Genomic DNA, 22122 nt, shown 5'->3' on the forward strand with positions numbered 1-22122 from the left:
CTGAATGGACTTTTCTTCTTCTCTGTCTCCTGGTGTTGGTGTGCCTCTCGTTCTCTGTCACCTCCTCCCTCTTTGCCTCCACTTCTCCCAATTGTTTGACCTCCTTTGGGCATCTCTGCTCACCTTCTCTGCCCATTATGATTTGTCTGTCTGTCCGCCCCCCCCCCCCCCATCCCTGCCCTGTCCCGTGTGGCTTTCCCTGTGCACACGTGCGCCGGGCTCCAGCGGACTACATTGTGATGCAGTTTGGCCGCGTGGCAGAGGACGTGTTCACCATGGATTACAACTACCCACTGTGCGCGCTGCAGGCCTTCGCCATCGCCCTGTCCAGCTTCGACAGCAAGCTGGCCTGCGAGTAGAGGGCCCCCTTGTGCCCTTTGGGGTTGCCCAGCCTGGAGTGGAGCTGCCTGCCTGCAGAGACAGCCCTGCTTACCCTCTCTCTGTACATAGGCCTCCTGCCAGGTGAACCTTCAGCTCTCAGTGGCTCCTTGGCCCAGCTGGCTCAGACCGGACTCCTGCCTCCACTGCTGAGACAGAGGACCAGGTGGGGGAGGTGTGTGTGTGAAGGGACCTGCGTGAATTCTTCCTGGGCCCCAAGATCCATACACACACCCCTGCTCTTGAGTTAGTATCCTGCTGCAGTCGTGTTTGCCAGGCTGGGCAGCCTCTTCAGCTGGGAAGGTAGGAAGAAACGGGGGAGGAAGCACAATGCAGGGCTGCTGCGGCCAAGCCATCCACTCAGTCTAGGAATCAGGTGACAGCGGGTCCCTGACAGTGAAGGGCACAGTGTGGGTGTGTGTTGGGTACATCAATTTTATATAGAAGGGCTAGGATCGGCTTCCAGGCCCTTTGCTAGTAACTCCAGAAAGTCCTCTGACTGCGGAAGGCCTCAGCCAGGCTAGGAGAAGTTACGGGGGGTTTGGGAAAGGTGAGTGCTAAGACCTTGTCAGGACTGCGGGGGCCCGGCTATGGGAATTGGTGGCCCAGGGTTCCCGCTCATTTGATTTCTCTAGGTTTTCTCTGTGTGCACGGAGGCAGCAGGGGGCCAGATGTCTTAGAGGCCGGGGCCTGCAGGCCCCAGGCTCAGCATGCGGGAGGTACATGGCACAGGCTGCCTGAGGAGCTTTCTGCGGGGTGGCTCGTGCCGAGTGCCCAGGAGACGCAGACGGGGCCGGGCCCCCAGCCTCAGAGGGCACTCAGGTAGGCATGCCTGGGCCTCTAGCTGGCAGGGCAGTGGTCCTAAGCCATGGCGTGTCCCAGGAAGAAAGTCTAGCTCCAGGTGCTCTGGCCTGTGCCTCGCAGCCCCCGTGCGCAGCCTAGGTCGTGGCTGCTGAGGACTTGGGTGTGGTTCTTCCAGGGTGGGAATGGAACAGGCTGAAGAAGGGCAGGGAGTACGTTAGAACCACAAGAGAGGAGAGGTGGCAGAAGCCTTAGAGATGAACTAGTACAACGTGTCACTTTAGGTGAATGACATTTAGAAGTTGGATTTGCACCGGGTCACCTAGCTGGTCAGTGGCAGAATTCAGAACTTCTGCTCCCTCGATTTCTTTGTTCCTACCATCCCCCGAGAAACTGCTCTCTCTGGTTCTCTGGCCTTCCTGGGCCCCCGGTCTGCATGCCCTCACCCTTTTGTCTGATTACAGAGACTTAGAAATGTCGGAGTTGATGTATGAAATTGAAACCGTGTCAGAGGGAAATTAGGCAGTTTCATGCTGAAAGCTGGCTTTTTGAACATCAGTCTGATCAGGACTGCCCGGTGTCTGGCTTCTCCCCGAGGGCAGGCCTCACCAAGGCCGTTGCGGCCTTTCTCTGTTGGGGCGTGATGGGTGAGGTGTGAGTGTTCCAGGGCTGGGCCTGATCTCCTCGGATGGCAGCCCTGACCCAGAAGCCTTGGGAACACTAAGCCCTTGCCTGCCATTGACCCTGGCCGAGGCTACTTGCCCAGACGGAGGCCAGAACTTAGTGGGAAGCAAGCAGGAGTTATTCTTCCCTTCAGCGGAGATCTGCTTGGAAAGGGCTGCATAGAAATGTTTGGTTTAAATAAGTCAGTCCTACTTGAAACATTTGAGTGAGGCGCCGTAGTGAGAGGGAGTGGTTCTGACTTAAGTGGTAGTAGCAGCGTGTTCTCGTTTCCTTACAAGATTGCCTATGTGGAGTGTTCTAGCGGGGGTCTGGGTGAGGCCCGTCTATGGGACTAGTTTCTGGACCACTCCTTGGGTCATTCTGAGGGCACTAGACTTTCCCACACTGGGGCTGGTCCACTTTTCCACAGTCCCAGTTGGGCTCCTACTCTCCTGACTGGGAAGAGACCTGTTGACATTTGGGATGGTGGAAGCTAGATCTCTGAAGTCTGGTTTAAGCTGTTTCTCTGGGTCTAGGATTTTAGAGTAGAACAGGCTGATTTGAGAGGGAAGCCTGGCACCAGTGTGGAAAAGGAAGAAGCACGAGAGCAAACTCTCATACCCCCCCAATTCCACCGAATATGCAGGAGAGGGTGAGGAGGGGTTAGGAACGTGGCTTGAGCTTCCCAGCTTTAGACAAACTTGCAGACGTCGAGACGTTGGGGAAGGTAGCTCAGCAGCAAAACTCTGTTGGGCACGGAGTGACAAGAGCAGTTGAGTCACCTGCTTGAGACCCAGCTTTACAAGGTCTGTTCTTAAGACCCCATTCCTGGTGATGCTGGTTTTCCCTGACCACTGGCCGCCTAGCCATGGGCCCAAGACTCAAAAAGCTGCCAGGGCCCCTGGAGACCACCTGGGCTCAGCATCTCCCAGGGTAAGAGCGCTTGTCCTTCGTACCCTCTACCCAGATGGGACTGGCTGATGGAATGAGCAAGCCCTAAGGCTGGGGGGGCAGCTGGGACCTCAGGCAGCTCCTGTCACTGCTCCTGGGGCCACACCCTCTTCCCCCAAACGGCTCTTCTGTAGAGCTGTGATGTTCACTTCCCCACTCTTCTCCAATTCTAGCTTTTCTTTCCTTCTGGCTCCAAGGTGCTCTGTCTCTGTGTGTCTATGTGTCTGTGTATATTTGGGGAAAAGGGCAATCTGCAACTCACCCACTGAGGTTTCTTACTACGATCATAGTTCTAAGGATGAGTAGAAAAGGAATAAGGATATTACGATTACCTGTGGATTTTGTTCATTTCATGCTCTTTGGTCAGAAAGTAAACCTGGGAAAGTACCAGCTCTTTCTTGGGAGGAAGATTAAGAGGATACCATCTAAGAAATTTTAGTTTTTCAGTTCCATTTTGCATTACCTGAAGAAATTAGTATGTTACATGCATGCTTTGGGATGAATTTGAACATAGTCTAGTGAATGTGCCTTAAAAAAGCAGTTAAGGTCCAGACGCATGCTGAAGACAGGTGTTAGAAGCCAGCGATTGTGAAAATTTGGATTCTGTGTCCTTCAGTGACAAAAAGGGCAACAAAATTGCAGAAGTTTGTCTTTGGTCTGGAAATAGCAGAGCATTTACCTCTAAGTTTACATTTAGAGGAAATTCTAAATTTAATAAGCAGTGGTGGTGATTTCAAACCTCCTAAGGACATGGGGTCTACAGTGAGGGGAGACGCTGGGCGGGCCGTGGCTCTGTTACGCAAGCACAAACCCTCTCTCCTAGCTGGAGTCCCTGGTGTTCCCTTAACTGCGGCAACACTGGCCTTCTCTCCAGAATTCTTTGCCCCAGCTAAACTATACCTGTGACCTCAGAGCATACTTTTCCAGAGAGCTGAAGGAGTCTGCTGTGTTGTGGGGCCTGGCCCTGAACGGTAGCAGCCCCCAGGAGCAGACCAAGGGAGGGCTCTTGTTTGTACTGGGTCCCTGTCTTTCTGTACCTCCAGTTTGCAATCTTGTCATCTCAGGATACCGGGGGGGGGGGGGGGGGGGGGCGGGGGAGAGGCATAGCAGAAGTGTGCGGATAGATTTAATTTTCTGACCAAGTTGAGAGGCAAGATGGTCTTATAGAGAGCACTATTGCACTTAGTTAGCTATGTGATTCTGAGCAAACCACATGATTTTCCTAGGTTGTTTTCTCATCTACACACTGAGGAGGTTAGGCTGTCAAAGCTGCAGTAAGAATTAGGGTGAATGAAAATTGATCCTTGCTTTCATCACCACCTTTTCTGGCTCATCACTGTGCCTTCGTTCCTTCCTCAGAAACCTGTCACACCCGTTCCTCTCTTCTGTTCTACTGCGCCTCTCCCTTCCCCCGTCAAGGTCAAGGCAGAGCTGCAGATTAGGCCAAGATCCAGAGTTTCCTAGAGTGTAATTTAGAGTGGCTTAGAAAGGGAAGCCTGACTCTGGCCTCTTTAATCCTGCAGAGTTTCAAAGGGGACTTGGTCAGGATGGGGGGCACTTCTCTTGCTGGGAGCAGCCATTTAGCCAGTTTTCCTAACGCCTAGAATGTGTATGTCCATTTGCACAAGATTGTCTTTTCCTATTCTGGAGTGGTCATTTTATTTTTGTTCCAAATTATCTGGAGTTTTAGACAAACTTGCAAAACTGTGCTTTTATTAAGTGACTTTTTGAATAAACTCTTTGGTATTGAGCAAATGTATTTATTTACTGGTATGTGCAATGACAAAGTTGGTATTTTCCCATGTTGACATTATATATGTTGTAGAACTTAGTGTTTGTCTAAGTACAGACCATATAGCAACAAATTAAACTTGAACTGTTTCAACACTGCTGTGCATTTTTTTTTCCCCTATAAAAGGGGAGAAAACATTTCTTACCTACAAGTGTATTCGTTCCGTCTGTCCTAAGAGCCTGGGGGTGGGGGTGGGTAGGAAGGGCTCACAGCTTGTTTGGAAATACTACTGTGTGGGCCGACGCTGTCCTCCCTCTGGCTGAGCTCAACAGATTTAAGGCTGGGCAGAACCACACACAGGCTGGGAAGGGCTGGATAGAAGAGACTTCGGTTAAAGTAGTTCTCTGCAAGCATGGGCGGTTTAGTTCCTCCATATGCCCCTGGGGGCCTGGTTCTTAGGACAAAAGTAAGGAGAGCTGGTTTTAGTTTTTCACCCTAGATTTGGAGTTTTTATGTGGCTAAGATCCTGCCAAAACCCCAGCCCAGCTCCTTGGCTCTGCCTCTGTGGGAAACTGCAGATGTAGGTTCGGACCAGAGGTTTTTGTTGGTTAGTGGTCAGGTGAAAGACAAATCTTTTAAATAGCCACGGACGGGGTGACCATAGGTCCATGGCAGTCCAGGTTTATACCTATTGTCCTGGCATCATTCTAATTAAAGCTCCCTTTTCTCTCTCTCTCAAGGGGTCTTAGTTTGGACCATGAGTTATCTGATCACCCAAGCCATAGAAGGTACAGAGAGAGTGGTTCTCAAAGGCCATCTCTTCAGAAGGTCCAGTATGCCTCCATTCTTCAACATGCCTTCCTTCCTGGGCCTAGTTTTTTAGAGCACGTGCACTGCTAGTCCTGGAGCTCACAAGGCGCTTTCCTTGTACTATTAGGACTAGGAAAGCAGCTCTCCTGACTGGCTCGCCCTCTTAACTTAACCAAGCACAGTCCCAGGTGATACCCGTGTTTCCTAGGCCATTTGTCCATCCCCAGAGTGAGGACTTCATGCTCTCCGCCACAGTGCTCAAAGGTCACTGAGGACCAAGTACCTGGGGGCTGATCAAGTTCACAGCCCAGACCAGTTCTGAGAAGTGAAGACCATAAGGAAAGAGCACACATGACAAAAACCAGTCCTCTGATTTTGGTCATCCTGGGTTGTATATACACACAATTGTCATCCCTGAAGGATAAAATAATTCGGGAAAATCCACAAAGCACTAAATGACCAAACATTTCTGAAATATAAATATGTTAATATATCCCAGCTGTATAAGCCAACCAAGAGTGAGGGCAGTAGGAACCATCATGAGCTCTTAGTACTTCTGGCAGGAGATAGTTCCATAAGCCAGTTTCCCCCAAAGATTAACATTCAAAATAAAGAGTTGGTTACAGGACATCTTACATACCAGCCTCATAAAAATACCTGAACATCCACATACTTCCACACTTGTCTGTTTTGTCCAACACCGCTTTTTGTGCCAAGAATGACCATTCTTTTCCTTGGCCACCTGGAGAAGTTCTTAGCATGCCTGAAGATCCAACTCCCCGGTAAAGCTTCTTGGAAGTACTTTGGCAAAAATGATCTTTGTGCTCCTGTAGACTTGGGTCCACATCTCAATTACAGCATAAAACCTTGTACAATAAAAGTAAATTGGCTACCACCTAGTGAGTGGTTAGCATGGAGGAGATGGGAGGGCCAATGCTGTTTTAGATGCACTGATGATTCACATTTAATCCTCCTACCCAACCTGGGAGAGCTGGACTTCGACTCCCCTGTGTCAGGAGAAAGCCAAGTCTCAGGAGGGGTAAGGAGCCAACAAGAGTCTACAGATAGAATAGGCCGGGATGGAATCATGACCAATATTTCTCTGCCTGCAGAATTCACAATCTTGAGCCCTTTTACAGTTAATCATTCATTTAAAAAAAAATTGGGCAAGGCTCCCACACTAAGCTTTCTTGTTTCTTGAAGGTAGGAATTGAGGCTCTGTTCCTGCTGCTCAGCTCTGGGCAGTGTCTGCTAAATGAATAAATGAATGAATAAGCTAGAAAAAAACACATCTCTAATAAGGGAACCATATATCCTAAGGCAAAAAAGAAGGAACCAGGGACCCAGGACTCCTTATAAATCAACCCCTCGCAGTGAAAAAAGGGAAATGACAGGGAAAGTGATTTATCAAAACAGTAAAGAGCACCTACATTCTTTTTTTACCTTGAGCATTACATCTAGATAACTTCCAGCACATTTTAAAACTATACTCTAAAGTGAATCAAAGGTTCCACACAGATGGATGCAATATACTTTTCCTACAGACTCAGTCTTCAATGACTTTTCTCTGTAACAAGAAATGTTAATTCCATTAACATTAATTTCATTAAGAAATGCCTACTATTAGCTGACATGTTATCTAAATATCCCATAACCTTCTGACAGCAGTCTATATGCCTATATGTTTGATTTCAGCTATTTTCCTGGCATTTTAGTCGACCAGGAACAATGGAACTCCAAAAAGCCCTACAGACCTTTACATCGTTTCTCAGTTTTCAAATTTTCCACATTTCATGATGAGAAATGTTCCTGGGAATGTGTCTTCTTTAAACTCTCAGGTCTTAACATGTAAACTGAATTCACTCATCCTTCCTAGACAGGATACGTGGGTGCCATCTTATCTCAAGAAGACAGATGACAGGGGCGCCTGGGTGGCTCAGTCATTAAGCGTCTGCCTTCGGCTCAGGTCATGATCCCAAGGTCCTGGGATTGAGCCCCACATTGGGCTCTCTGCTCAGCGGGAAGCCTGCTTCTCCCTCTCCCCCCGCTTGTGTTCCTGCTCTTGCTATCTGTCAAATAAATAAATAAAATCTTAAAAAAAAAAAAAGATGACAGGTGGCACCCTTAGAAATTAGGCCTTTAGTGAGAGGTTAAGACTGGGAGGATTCTGACCAACCTCCTCCCCTTCCCAGCTTTCTCAAAAGACCCAGATACCTGAATATAGCATAGTCTCTTTCCTTGGGCACTGCTACAGGTTCTCTGCAACAGACACACACTGCAACTTTCCTTTCGGCCCGGCACTTTGTCTAGAAGTTCAGTCCTCCTCATTTCTGTTTCAATTCATGTGGTAAGAACAAATTTCCCAGAGGGCACAACATTTAGAAATAGCTGTCCTTAAGTACATGGATTCTCTCCCACCCCTCGCTCTCTGCTCTGACCGTCTCATGGAGGTCCACCACCCTTACACAGGCTTTCGTGTAGCCTTCCCAGCCTCCAACCTTGGCTCTGCAGGGCAAGGATTAAAGTCTCTATTTAAAGCTTCCTCTGGCCACTGAAGGCCAGAGGTACAATGGTGCTTCTGGGTTGGCAGTTCTGTCAAACAGAACAGGTATAAAGGAAGCTAAAGACCCAGCAATACCAGAGTAACAGTCCCCCAACTGGTCTCTGGGCTCATTCACAGGTCACTGGGAGCCTTCTGCTACTCTGGAGAAAAGCGGGTATCTGAGGCAGCAACAGTGCTCCCCAAAAGGCCCTCACTGTGAGGAAGGCGCTTCTTCAGTTCACACAGCAGAGTCTTACCCTGCTCTGGCCCCATCATACCCACTAACAAAATGTTCTCTTCTTGAACCCAGGGGACCACTAACCTGCTCAAGGCCCACAGAGTAAGGCATCCTGGACTCTATAATCTTCACTTTTGCAGCCTTAAGTCCTCATCACATGTAAACTAATGTTTGTTCACAGGTAAACCATCTGCTACTCCTAGCACGAAGTCAGACCCCTGCCCCTGAGTGCCCAACAGATCAAACATAATTACTCAATGGATCAACTCTCTGGTGGAAGAAAGGCATGAAGAGTGAAGCTGTACTGTGTTCATACTAATTGCTATGGTGTTTTACAAGGTGACAGGTGTGTGAGCACCAGGAAGGATATCCATGGTAGTGGCCTGATTAGCTAGAATATTTAAATACAGAATGAAATTCAGGGCACAGGGCCAAGGATGAAATCAGAGAGGAGAGAAAGGTCACCTTGGAACTAGAGGAATGGATACTTCCGGAAACCAACTAAAGCAGAACCTGGGGGTTCCGCTTCCTCAACGTGCCACCTGTATGTACTTTATCAGGGCTGATGCCCAGGCCTTCATCTCTGAAGTCTTGGGGCCATACTTCTTTGGTGGTTTCCTCTTGCTCAGTGTAAGTGTCTGCACCAAATCCAGCATTCTCTGCCAAGACCGCAGGATCCTCTTCATGAAAACAGCAGGAACAGGTTTGTGGCTTTGGGTCACATGAGGTAACAGAATTCTCTTCCCGGGCGCTGGGGTCAGTGCGCATTTCCCAACCCAAGTGGTCTGATTCTTCACCTTCCAGCACTCCCATTCTTTCAGCTAGTTCTTCAGCAGAGGGCTCCTTGGGGTCAGGGTAATCCACCAGGATTGTTTCTTGCCTACGCTTGATGCAATCTGAAAGGTCATAAATTGGGTAAGTCTCTTCAGGGTAACCTAGAGAAAAAAGTAGCATAAAGTCTTACAAGGAATGTCTCTTCAACAGAAAGTATCAGGCTCAAAGAGGCTTCTCAGGCGGCAGCCATCCTATCCCAACAAATCCATTCAAAAAATCTCTGATGACTCTTAACAGTTCTCAAGTTTTACTTGAGTAAATTCTTAGCAATCTGGCGGACTATCCCAGTGTTTTTTGAAATACAAACCAACTCAGAAGAAAATCCCTTCTCAAGTGCAGGGTGGTTAGGGCAGAGTAGAAGTCTCGCCGCCCCCCCCCCCCCCCCCCCCCCGCCCCCGGCTTCTGCAGTGACTAAGATTAAACAATGTGAGCCTTCAGTTAAAAAAAAAAAAAAAAAAAAAAGTACCAAACACCAGATGGAGAGAGCATAGCTCAAGGCTAATGTTGATAATTTCTATTTGGATCCATTTCCAAATCTTCCTGGGGGGAGGGGGGAGGGGGAGAAAAGGAAGACTAAGGTCTTTGAAGGAAAAAAAAAACACCACGAAGGCTTCCACTAATCGAAACAACTGAAACGGCTTGCAAGTGTCAGAGAAAGCCCCTTCAGCAAGACATGCCCGAGATCCCAAAGGACAAGCACTGCGTTTTCACAAGACAGAATTCCCATTGTTGGCTTCTTCATCTCCACAAAATGGAACAAAAGACGACAACAAACCAGTAAACAAAACGAGTAATACTAGTACTGAATCCCAGCTATGATAATGAGAAAAGATGAAAAGCTGCCAAATTAAAGAACAAACTGAAATCAATCTGTGTCCGCCAAGCTGTGCCGGAGCAGCAGATGGGCCTCGCCCGAGCTTGTGTGCTGGCGCTGGCGCGGCAGCCGTGCACCCTGCACCGCGCGAGAAGCCGGAGAATCCAAAATCCATTTGCACATTATGATAACTGGCAAATTCAACCCTAATGCAAACCACTTTTTGCCTGCAAATTCTGAAAAGCAGGGGTCTTTTTTGATGCAGTGTAGAGTGTGGAGAGACCTATTTTAACAACATTTACTGGGGTTTTTTTTCTGATTATAAAAGTCATACAGAAAACTCACTACAGAAAATTTTTAAAAACACAGACAAGTTTAAAAAAAAAAAACAAAAAACACAAGTCACCCAGAATCCTACCACTGATAATAATCTGTTGTGTTACTTCTGGCCTTTTTATCATGTATAAACATACTGGGTGTAAAATGTAATACTCTGATTTTTTTCATTCAGCGTTCTATCGTGAGCTGCGAAATACCCCATCATACAGCTACATAACGGACACGACTGGCCATGCCTCTTCTGTAAGACACGTAGATTCTTTCCAGTTTCCCCTTATTATAAGTAACTTGGCAGTTAGGATCTCTGAATAGAAGTCTATGTCCACTTCCCTATTTCTTTAAGATAGCCCACTAGAAATGTGAGAATTAAAGGGATCAGACATTTTCCAAGCCTGTTTTTACACTCCACCAAATGGGTTTCCAGAAGAATGTATATTTTCCGTCCTACCAGTGACATAAAAACTTGTCCGTCTGATCACATCCTCGTCATCACTGCCAGTGGCATGTGAAGCAGTGTCAGTCCGCTGGCTTAACTCACTATGGATGGAATGCGAGGTAAAACAGCCTAGCCACCCAAGGCCCTCACAGCCTCCCTGGTCAAGGACAGGGGCTGGAGAAGCATACTTGCTAATCAGCTCCCAGCCACTTAATACTTAAGAGAAGTCCATTTTCTGGCATGTTCCTGCCTTCTCCACACCAAGGACAAAGCTTACCTTTGGAGTTCCATGGCTATCTGCTTTGGTTTAAGAGGGGAAGGCCTGCTAAGGAAAACCAAATAGAGACTCACAAACAGGCTGCTGAGGTAGCCCACTATCAGCCAACATCGCTGGTTATTCAAGAACTTCATTAAAAATATGAGGAAGCTATAAAACTCATTGATCCTATGAGGAAGTCAGCAGGGGAACCAAACTAAGCAAACTGTGTAAATAGCCCCTAAAAAAAAAAAAAACAAAAAAAAAAACAGCAGTCAATGGTGGAAACAGGAGTTAATATCAATCAACTTGTAACCGATACTCCCAGTAATATTCAAAATACTACTGCACTGATAAAACCAACCAGACTTCAATATAAAAAGGGGAGGAAACAGGAAATAAGAGCTTTTAGAAATAGAAAATATTTAAACTTGAGAAAGGGAAAAAATAGATTAAAATGGACAGGGCTAAAAGCCAAATTAGTACATTAGAAGTCCAAGTATAGAAATTCTTCTAAGACAAAGGTAAAAATGACAAAGAAATGGAAATTGTGAGAAAAAAATATATATAGGCTGCATTGAAAGCTGATCCAGGACATCCAATCTCCAAATTACTGGGATTCCAGAACGAGGGCAGAGTAGGTTAAATGGAAGCAATAACCAAAAAGAAAGGTTATACAAGAAAATATCATTTAGCTGAAGAAAGACTCAAGTCTTCAGATGGAAAAGAGTCACTAAATGCTAGGCAAAAATACTATGAAAAATTCACATACTCACACACACTCAGATATATGCCAGTGAACCTGCCCAAATTTGAATGTTTAAGTATTAAAAGATTATACATTTCCAGCCAGAAAACAAACTAAAAACAGATTGCCTATTGAGAAAAAGAATCAGACTGTGATAAGATTTCTCATTTTCAACATCAAATGAAAGATAATACAGCAATGTTTTCAGACTTACAAAGAAAAATGGCATGATCAAATAATTATTTGTATAAAGGTAAAAAATGGTATGTGTAGATATCCAAGTACTCAGAAAGTACACCAATCTATAAGGGGGTGAGTGCGTAGGGGGTGGAGGTACTTAAGAGTTCTGACAAATACAAAAAAAATTTAAAAATCTGAGGAAGATTATACTGTATATGAGAAAGTGGTAAACAATGAATCAGTAAGAAGTATCAGTGTAAACTAATTATTGGTAAAATGGTTAGAAATTTAATGCCATTGTTGAAATACTTAAAATAGGCTAATATATTTGAAAGTTAATATCACTTGGAGCTAAAATTCTATATAATTTCACCACCACCTAAGAGGAACACAGAAAATAAACGTGATAAAGATTTTACCTTATTTGGGAACAAGGTTATATAAAAAGATTTGCAATTTAGAGGAGAAAATGAATTCCAATTTTCATTTCTTTGATTACTAGAAAGATTGAAATACTTTTTAATGTTTTATAGCAAGGTGTTTTTTTCTTTTGTGTACTGCTTACACAGGAGGATATCAGTTTTATAAATTATAGAATGCTTTACATATTAAAGGTATCAACTTTTCAGTCATTTGTCACGAATACTTTTTCTAGTTTAGTGTTGGCTTTAAATTGTGCGGTATTCTCTAATCTAAGTAAAGGTTTTATGTATTCAGGCTACATTATCCTTTCCCTTACAATTTTCTTCATCGCTTTTAAAAAATTTAATTGCAGGGGCACCCGGGTGGCTCAGTCAGTTAAGTGTCTGCCTTCGGCTCAGGTCATGATCCCAGGGTCCTGGGATCAAGCCCGGCATTGGGCTCTCTGCTCAGCAGGGAGCCTGCTTCTCCCTCTTCCTACCACTCTGCCTACTTGTGATCTGTGTCAAAAAAACAAAACAAAAAAACTGCAGATTCACATGTGGTTGGAAAAAAAAAAAAAATCCCATGTACCCATAACCCAGTTTCTCCCAATGGTAATATCTTGCCAAACTATATGACAGTACACAACCAGGATGTTATTATTGATAGAGTCAATATACAGAACATTTCTATCATCACAAGGATCCCTTATGCCCTTTATTTGCCACACCTATTGCCTCCTGCCTCTATTTCCTCCTTAACCTCTGGCAACTACCAGTCTGTTCTCCATTTCTATAATTTTACCATTTTAAGAAAGTTATATAATTGCACAGTATGGAACCTTTTGGAATTAGACTTTTTCACTCAGTATAATTATCTGGAAATTCATCCAGGTTGTTGCATGTATCAATTTCTTTTTATTGCTGAGTAGTATACCGAAGTATCAATGTACCACGGTTTTGTAACCACTTACCTGTTGAAGGCTGTTTGGGTTGTTTGCAGTTTGGGGTGACTACAAATAAACCTGCCATAAATATTCATGTATAAGTTTTATGTGAATTTAAGTCTTAAGTTCTGTGATACATGCCCAGGAGTGCAACTGCCAGGTTGTAAAGTTGTTGAAGATTTATGAAACTGCCAAAATGTTTTGCAGAGTAAGTGTACATCCCCACCACCAATATATGAGTGGATCTAGTTTCTCCATATCCTTGCCAGCATTTGGTGTTGTTACTGTTTTTTATTTTAGCCATTCTGATAGATGTGTAGTGGTTATTTCATTGTGATTTTAATCTATTTCCCTACTGGCTAATGATGTTTAACATCTTTTTGTGTGCTTATTTGCCATCTGTATGTCTTTTTTGGTGAAAGTCTGTTCATATCTTTTGCCCATTTCCTAATTGGATTGTTTTTTTACTGTTGAGTTTTGAGAGTTTTTTTTTTTTTTTTTAAGATTTTATTTGAGTGAGAGCAAGCATGAGCAGGGGGAGGGGCAGAGGGAGAGGGAGAATCAGACTCCCCACTGAGCAGGGAGCCCGGACTCGGGGGCTCAATCCCAGGACCCTGGGATCATGACCCAAGCCGAAGGCAGATGCCTCACCAACACTGAGCCACCCACACATCCCAAGAGATCTTATATACTCTAGATATAAGTCCTTTGTTGGATAGGTGATTTGCAAATATTTTCTCCCACTGTGTAGTTTGTCTTTTCATTATCTTAACAGGGTCTTTTGCAGAGCAAAAGTTTTAGATTTTGATGACCTCCAATCTATCAATTTTTCCTTTTATGAATTGTGTTTATGATGTCAAGTTTAAGAACTCTTTAACCCCAGATCCAAGATTTTCTATATATTTTTCAAAAAAGGTTTATAGTTGGGCGCCTGGATGGCTCAGTCATTAAGCGTCTGCCTTCAGCTCAGTCATGGTCCCGGGGTCCTGGGATCGAGCCCCGCATCAGGCTCCCTGCTCGGCAGGAAGCCTGCTTCTCCCTCTCCCACTCCTCCTGCTTGTGTTCCCTCTCTCGCTGTCTGTGTCAAATAAATAAAATCTTAAAAAAAAAAACAGTTTATAGTTTTATCATTTATGTTCATGATCTATTTTTAGTTAAATTTTGTGTAATATGTAGAACTTAGTTCAAGGCTTATTTTTTGCTATAGATATCCGATTGCCAGAGCACCATTTGTTAAAAAGGCTATCAAAACTGCTTTTGTATCTGTCAAAAATCAGTTGTACATGTTTGTGTGGTTCTGGGTTCTCGGTTTTATTCCTTTAATCTATGGGTCTATTCCTATACCAATATCACAGTTTTGATTGTTAACTATATAGTAAGTCTTGGAATCAAGTAAACTAATTCCTCCCGCTTTTACAAAAATTTTTAATTCTATTTTCTCTGCCCCTCCATATATATTTTAGAATAATCTTGTATCTTACAAAAAAATCTTGCTGAGATTTTGATAGGGGTTGCATTAACGCATTTGTCAATGTGGGAATGGATATTTGTATTATGTTGAGTTTTCCAATATATGAACATGATAGATCTCCCCCTTTATTTACACCTTTGATTTCTTTCATCAGTGTTGTATAGTTTTCAGCACACAAGTCCTGTACGTCTTGCTAAATTTACACCTAAGTCTTTCATTTTAGATTAAAAATTCTGATACCAAATTTAAAATTGATATCAACATGTTCATTGCTAATATGTAGAAATATAATGATTTTTGTCTGTTTATCTTGTATCCTACAGCCTTGCTGAACACACTCTGGGAGTGTTGTTGTTGTTGTTAGGTAGGCTCCAGGCCCAGAGTGGAGCCCAACATGGCGCTTGAACTCATGACCCTGAGATCAAGAACTGAGCTGAGATCAAGAGTTGGACACTTAACTGACTGAGCCACCCAGATGCCCCAACTCTGGGAGTTTAAAAATGGATTCCTTGGGGTTTTCTACATAGGCAATCATGTAATCTGCTAAGAGGAGCAGTTTTCTTTCTTCCTTTTTAATCTGTAGGCCTTTTATTTCCTTTACTTGCCTTACCTATAATTTTTAGTATTATGCTGAATAAGAGTAGTCACCCTTGCCTTTGATGACTATTAAATATAATGTTAGCTGTAGGTTTCTGTAGATTATTTTTATCAAGTTGATGAAATTACCCTCTATTCCTATTTTTCTGAGAGTTTTTATTATGAATGGATCTTGCATTGCTTTTATGCTCAAGAAATCCTTTCCCGCTAAAGAGCCAGTACATAGTTGCAATATGTATTGCATATTATAAAAGTGCGTAGTCAAAGGAATAGAACCACCAGCATTCAAAGCAGCGTTGCTGACTAGGCAATAGAACAGTCTACAGTATGTCTCTCTGTTGTCCGTCACTGAATACATTAGTAGTAACTTTGAAATGAAAAAAAAAAAAGAAAAAGAAAAAAGGAGCTGTAACCCCTTTTATTTTCTCTGTTTAAGATCAAACAGAAAACAGGGGCGCCTGGGTGGCTCAGTCGTTAAGCTACTGCCTTCGGCTCAGGTCATGATCCCAGGGTCCTGGGATTGAGCCCCACATCAGGCTCCCTGCTCAGCAGGGAATCGGCTTCTCCCTCTGCCCCTCACTCACTCATGTTCTCTCTAATAAAATCTTTAAAAACAAAACAAAAAAAACCTCTCAGCAAAGTAACACTAGGAAGAAGCTTCCTCAACCTGAAAAAGAGCATCCATGAAAAACCAACAGCTCATATCACACTAATGGAGAACATGTGAGTGCTTCCCTCTAATATCAGGAAAGCAAGGATGCTTGCCCTCACCACTTCTATTCAGTATTGTGCTAGAGTTTCTGACCAATGCAATAAGGCAAGAAAAATAAAAGACCTATAGACTGGAAAGTTAGGAGTAAAACTGTCTATTCACAATTTGATTCTCTATGTAGAAAATTCTACGAAATTTAATCCTAAGAAATCTAAAGAAAAAAAAAGCTACTAGAACTATGTGTTTAGAAAGGTGATAGGAAATGAGGTCAGAATACAAAAATCAATTGTAGTTCTATATAGTAACAAGCAATTAGAAATTTTAAAATAAACACATTATCTTCAAAAATATGAACTATTTAAGCATAAGTTTATAAAACATGTACAAGACCTATATATTGAAAACTATAAACTCTGCTGAAAAATTAAAGATCTAATAAATGGTGAGATATAAAATGTTCATGTACTGGAAGATTCAATATTGCTATGATGTTAATTCTTCCAAATTGGTCTAAAGGTTCAATATGATGCCAATCAGAATCCCACTGGGCTTTTTCATAGATACTGACATACTGATTCTACATTTATGTGAAAATATGAAGGGCCTAGAATAACCAAAATAATTTTGAAATAAAAGGGGAAAAAAACAAGTTGAATTTGTGCTGATTTCAAGACTTAATATACAGACACAGTGATAAAGACATTGTGATACTGGTATAAGTATAGACATGATTTCACTTATATGTGAAATTTAAGAAACAAAACAAAGAAAAAAGAGAAACAGGGGCACCTGGGTGGCTCAGCTGGTTAAGCATCTGCCTTTGGCTCAGGTCATGATCTTGGGGTTCTGGGATCGAGTCCCACATCAGGCTCCTTGCTCAGCAGGGAGTCTGCTTCTCCCTCTCCCTCTCCCGTCCCCTGCTCTCTCTCTCTCAAATAATAAACTTAAAAAAAAAAAGGGGGGGAACCCCAGACTCTTAAATATAGAGAACAAATTGGTGGTTGCCAGAAAGATGGGTGGGGGATGGATGAAATCGGTGAAGGGAATTAAGAGTCATCACTTATCATGATGAGCACTGAGTAATGTATAGAATTGTTGAATCATTATAGTGTACACCTGTAACTAATAATACTGTATGTTAATTATACTTGAATAAAAAAATTTTTTAAAAGAGAGGATCCAGAATAGACCCATACATACAGCCGATTTTCAACATGCCAAAGAATTAAATGTTCCAAAATAAGTGGGAATAATTGGATATCAACATGGAAAAAAATTAACCTCAGTCCTAATGCCTCACACCATATATAAAAACTAGCTCAAAATGGCTCATATGCCTAAATCTAAGCTAAAACTATAACACTTCTAGAAGAAGAAAACATAGGAGTCAGGCAAACCTTGAGTTAGGTAAATATCATAAAAGAAAAATGATAAGCTGCACTTCATCAAAATAAAAACTTCTGCTCTTTGAACGATGCCACTAAGAAAATAAAAGGGGAAGCCACAGTTTAGGAGAAAATATTTGTAAAATACCTAACTGGTAATAAACCTATATCCAGAATATATAAAGAACTCTTGTAACTCAATAAAAACAAATCAACCCAATAAAAAATTGGCAAACAATGTTAACAGACACTTTATTAAAGATACACAGATGGCAAATACATTAAAAAATGTTCGTCGTCACTGGGGAAATGCAAATTAAAGTCACAAATGAGATACCACTATACACTCACTAGAATGGCTAAAAGTAAAAAGGCTGACAATATCAAGTGTTACCAAGGATGTGGAGTAACTACAATACTCCTACATCGCTGGCAGAAGGCAAAATGGCAAAGCCACTTTGGAAAACAGGTTGACAGTTTCTAAAAATGTTGAACATATATTTAACATAAAAGCCCAGAAATAAATCTCATTCCTAGGATATACCCAAAAGAAATAAAAATATATGTTCAAACAAAGATGTGTATGCAAGTTCATAGCAGCTTGATTCATAATATCTCAAAGCTGGAGAAAGCCCAAATGTTCCTAAACTAGTGAATAGAAAAACAAACAACAGTATATCCATGTATCAGAATACTACTCAGCAATTAAAAAAAAAATACTGATACATTCAACGCATGACTCTCAAAAGCATTATGCTAAATTAAAGAAGCCAGAAACAAAAGAGCATGTGCAATATGATCCATTTATACAGAAAACTATAGGGACAGAAATTGGTTACATTGTGCCAGGGTAGTTGAAGGAATTCCCTCCAAAGGGGAAGGGAACTTTCTGAGAGGATGGAAACATCCTAGATCATGATTGTGTTATAATTATACCACTCTACACATTTGTCAAAACTTATCTAACCAGACACTTACAACTGGTGAATTTTATCATACATATACATTATATTTTTAAAAATTTTTAAGATCTCTTTTCTGGGCTGACAGCTAACCAAGAAATGACAAGACACTGTTTACCTTCCCAGTCCTCCATGTAAGGGGCCTCCTCAGCTTCTTTCTCTGGAGTGGGCCTGTCAGTGAATTTTCCTTCTTTCATGACCCTGGTGATTTCTCGGAGCTGATGCAGCAACCGTTTTTCTTGGTCAGAAGTCACAGTCTGTGCTCTGCTTAGAGATATCAGACAACCCAGCCATTTAATGATAAATGAACTCCTGGGCAATGAACATAGACATCACTATGATCCGTCTGGATCCTAGAATAGGAAGTCCAACAGCAGCAGGTAAATATTCTAGAAATTGGGCCTGGAAATGCATTGCTGATAACTAGATATGTTAGTTCAATGTTCTGATTGATTTTATAAATGGGGAAACTAAGGCCTAGAAAAGATCAAGTGATTGCCCAAGGTCCCACAATGAATTAAGGCCAAAACTGGGACCAGACCTCAGATGTTTCAGCTTTCAGCTCAGTGTTCTTTCAGTATACCTCACTGCCCTGATTCTCTAATCTCTAAGAAATTTCACTGTTACTCTTACTACCCATTTACTATAAGCCACTTTTCTCCAAAGCAAGGTCATCAAAAGAAAATGTGCTGAGTCATTAGACACAACTAGGGAAAAATATCCTACTAGCCCAACCCTGGAATCACTAGGCTGCATCTACTTGTGCAGAAATAAAGATACATCTGAAAATTTCAGAGCTGGATCATTCTGACAAATCAGTCATCTAGACCAGAGAAACTGAGGCCCACAGAGAGGAAATTCTACATTTATTCCTACTGCTAGTTAATGCCATCACTTGAACTACAACTAAAGTCTCCTGACTTCTGATAGTATTCTATGCAACTCTTAAAGCACAATGCTCAAGTTCCAGTTTAGAAAACCTGGGTTTGAGTCCCAATTTAGCTGGATAACACTGGGCAAATGTGTACAAAAATAAGATGAGGCTCAAGATTAATGGTAGGACGATTTTGAGATAGAAGCATCGCATCACACTCATAGGCAAAGTCCTACTCAGAAGACTAACTAGTTTGGGACCAGTTTTACCTAGTGGCAGGACATAACAGAATACTTATTTTCCCCTTAAAAATCCAAAACATTCGAAGGCAATATAAATTCATGAAGGGAAAATGACCTTTAATACTAGCCTCATGAAAGTGCCATCAATTTTTTCTAAACAGCCAGTCTCCAGCCTGTGTTCCTTCTTATGCTTAGTCTAACAAACTTAAGCCTTAATGACCAGCCGGGGAAAAAAGTGTTCCTCCCTCCAATGTTAAGATGGTTAAGTGAGGAAAATGAAGGTGCAACATTTCCACAGACCTCAGTGGGAAGAAAACAAAAGCACCATGAGCTCCACTTCTTCCACACTAAAGGGCCTCAAAGCCATGAACTGAAGAAGCCTGTCTGTCCTACATTCAGGTAAATCTTACATGCAGCAGGCCTCTTACAGCTCTGGTCTTCCTCTCCGTACAGGAGTCCTGACTTGTCACAATTGCTCATCTGCTCTGTAGAACTCCTAATTCTTACTATTACAACAACCCACTTTGGGGGGGGGCTTCTGACTCACCTAGGGCAACCTTTTAGCTAGAAAAGCCTATTTGCTAGAATCCAAAATATGGAAAGAACTTATAAAACTCAACACCCAAAAAACAAATAACCCAGTCAAAAAATGGACAGAAGACATGAATAGGCATTTTTTCCAAGACCATATACAGACAGTCAACAGGCACATGAAGAGATGATCCAACATCACTCATTACCAGGGAAATGCAAATCAAAACTACAATGAGGTATCACCTCACACCTGTCAGAATAGCTAAAAATCAACAACAAAAGAAACAACAGGTGTTGGCAAGGATGTGGAAAAAGGGGAACCCTCTTACACCGTTGCTGGGAATGCAAACTGGTGCAGCCACTCTGAAAAACAATATGGAGGATCCTCAAAAAGTTAAAGCTACCCTATGATCAAGCAATTGCACTACTGGGTATTTACCCACAGGATACAAAAATACTGATTCAAAGGGGTACATGCACCCTGATGTTTATGGCAGCGTTATCAACAATAGCCAAACTATGGAAAGAGCCCAAATATCCATCGACCGATGAATGGATAAAGATGTGCAATGGACTAATACTCAACCATAAAAAAGAACGCCATCTTGCCATTTATGACATGAATGGAGCTAGAGAGTACTATGTTAAGCAAAATAAGTCTGAGAAAGACAAATACCATATGATTTCACTCATATGTGGAATTTAAGAAACAAAACAGATGAACATAGTAGGAAAAAAGAGGCAAACAGAAACAGACTCTTAACTATGTAGAGCAAACAGAGTTACTGGAGGGGAGATGTGTTGGGGAATGGGGTAAATGGGTGATGGGGATTAAGGAGGGCACTTGTGATGAGCACTAGGTGTTGAATGTAAGTGATAAATCACCAAATCCTACACCTGAAACTAATGTTACACTGTATGTTAACTAACTGGAATTTAAATAAAAACTTGGAAGAAAATACAAGAGCCTATGTGCTTATCACAAAGCTCTGGCCCTTGGGCGCATGTGTTACTTCTCTGGACTGTACTCAGCACATTTTGATTTTTACTGAAACAGTCTTGACTCTGTTTCGGAACTTACGGAAAACCAGAACCCCTAATTTTAAAAGGGATAGCTCTGCTAGGAGAAGCATAAACAGGCAAGTGAAGCTTTCTCAGAGAATTCTAAATTAAAGCATCCTCTTTTACTTCCAAACAAGCATATTCCTATTGTCCATATCATGCATTAGGCAATTAATCATGGTCCGTCTTACAGCTTCTGAATTTACGTAATGAAGGTTTTCATAGATTCCTCATTGTCTCAACTTGGTTTGATAGTCCTGGAGGGCACTGATAAATTCAGGACAGTGCAGGCACAGTGCCACGAACACTGCAAGCCCTCGATTTACTATGTGTTAGTTTAATTGGTCCCCATTTCCTTACCATCTGTTTTCCCCCACCTCCCTGAAATCTGGCTTCTACTCCATCATTATACCAAAACTTGTGAAAATCATCAATACTACTTTACTCTCAAGTCTAAGAATCTTTTTTTACATTTCATTTTCCTTGACTTCTCTGTACTGTGGGCCGTCCTCTCCTTGAAATATTCTCTCCCCTTGGCTATTGAGACCTCCGCATTCCTCCCACTTTAACCATTCCTTGGATTGCTGATCCTGGCTCACTCTGCCCCCGTCCGCCTTCTAAACATATGGTATTCCTGAAGGCTCAATCCTCGGGCTCTCACTTGTCCATTCTTACAGTCATCTCTCAGGAAGCAGACCCAGTATCACAAATTAAACCACTGCCTCTACATAGATGATACCCATACTCTACCTCTAATCCCGATTTACCACATGAAAACCAGTCTCATAACTCCAGGGATCTAGGGCATTTCCACTTAGAGGACTTGCTATTAATGAAGTTAACCTCAAATTCGCTCTTCCAAAACAGGGCCTGGTTGGCCCAGGATGAGGAACAGCTGTGTGAGCAGCCAGGTTTGGAGAGGCTGGGCATGGCAGATTCCAAGATGCTAGAAAAATAGAAGGTCAGATTGGAAGATTCCTGATCAGACTTTTGAGTATTATAAACCCAGAGGAATCATCAAGTTCTGAAACCAAAAGTAAAGAGAATGAAATAGTTTCTTACAATACCATTCATGATTAGAACAGAATTCAGACCAGCAAAAGATCGCAAGCTATCGCCACACAGTATGATGTGCCTCAAGAACTTGATCTCCTCTTTCCCCACGGCCCCTACTTCCCTCCAGCCAAATGACTTCCAAACTTGTTTCCTTTGT

At 42.6% G+C, this 22122-nt stretch overlaps 2 protein-coding genes across 9 annotated transcripts in view; one reads left to right on the forward strand and one right to left on the reverse strand.

Moving 5' to 3' along the window:
* The window catches only part of TUB (TUB bipartite transcription factor), an 81681-nt gene extending 77797 nt beyond the window's left edge, over window positions 1-3884 (forward strand). For all 5 annotated transcript variants that reach the window (XM_027578995.2, XM_027578994.2, XM_027578993.2 and 2 more), the window contains one exon: window positions 226-3884. In XM_027578995.2, coding sequence (XP_027434796.1) covers window positions 226-359 — 134 coding nt within the window. In that variant the 3' untranslated portion in view covers window positions 360-3884. The remainder of the gene's footprint in view (window positions 1-225) is intronic.
* Window positions 3880-22122, reverse strand: part of RIC3 (RIC3 acetylcholine receptor chaperone) — a 57274-nt gene continuing 39031 nt past the window's right edge. The window contains exons 5-7 of one of the 4 annotated variants that reach the window (XM_027579002.2): window positions 18316-18464; window positions 8581-9050; window positions 3880-6586 (exon numbers count right to left, since the gene is read on the reverse strand). In XM_027579002.2, the coding sequence (XP_027434803.1) occupies window positions 8617-9050; window positions 18316-18464 (583 nt within the window). In that variant the 3' untranslated portion in view covers window positions 3880-6586; window positions 8581-8616. Of the gene's footprint in view, window positions 9051-18315; window positions 18465-22122 lie in introns of all 4 variants that reach the window. The other 3 variants (XM_027579003.2, XM_027579004.2, XM_027579001.2) reach the window with 3 other exon arrangements.

The sequence above is a fragment of the Zalophus californianus genome, chromosome 11 (genome assembly GCF_009762305.2).
Source record: "Zalophus californianus isolate mZalCal1 chromosome 11, mZalCal1.pri.v2, whole genome shotgun sequence".
Lineage (NCBI taxonomy): Eukaryota > Metazoa > Chordata > Mammalia > Carnivora > Otariidae > Zalophus > Zalophus californianus.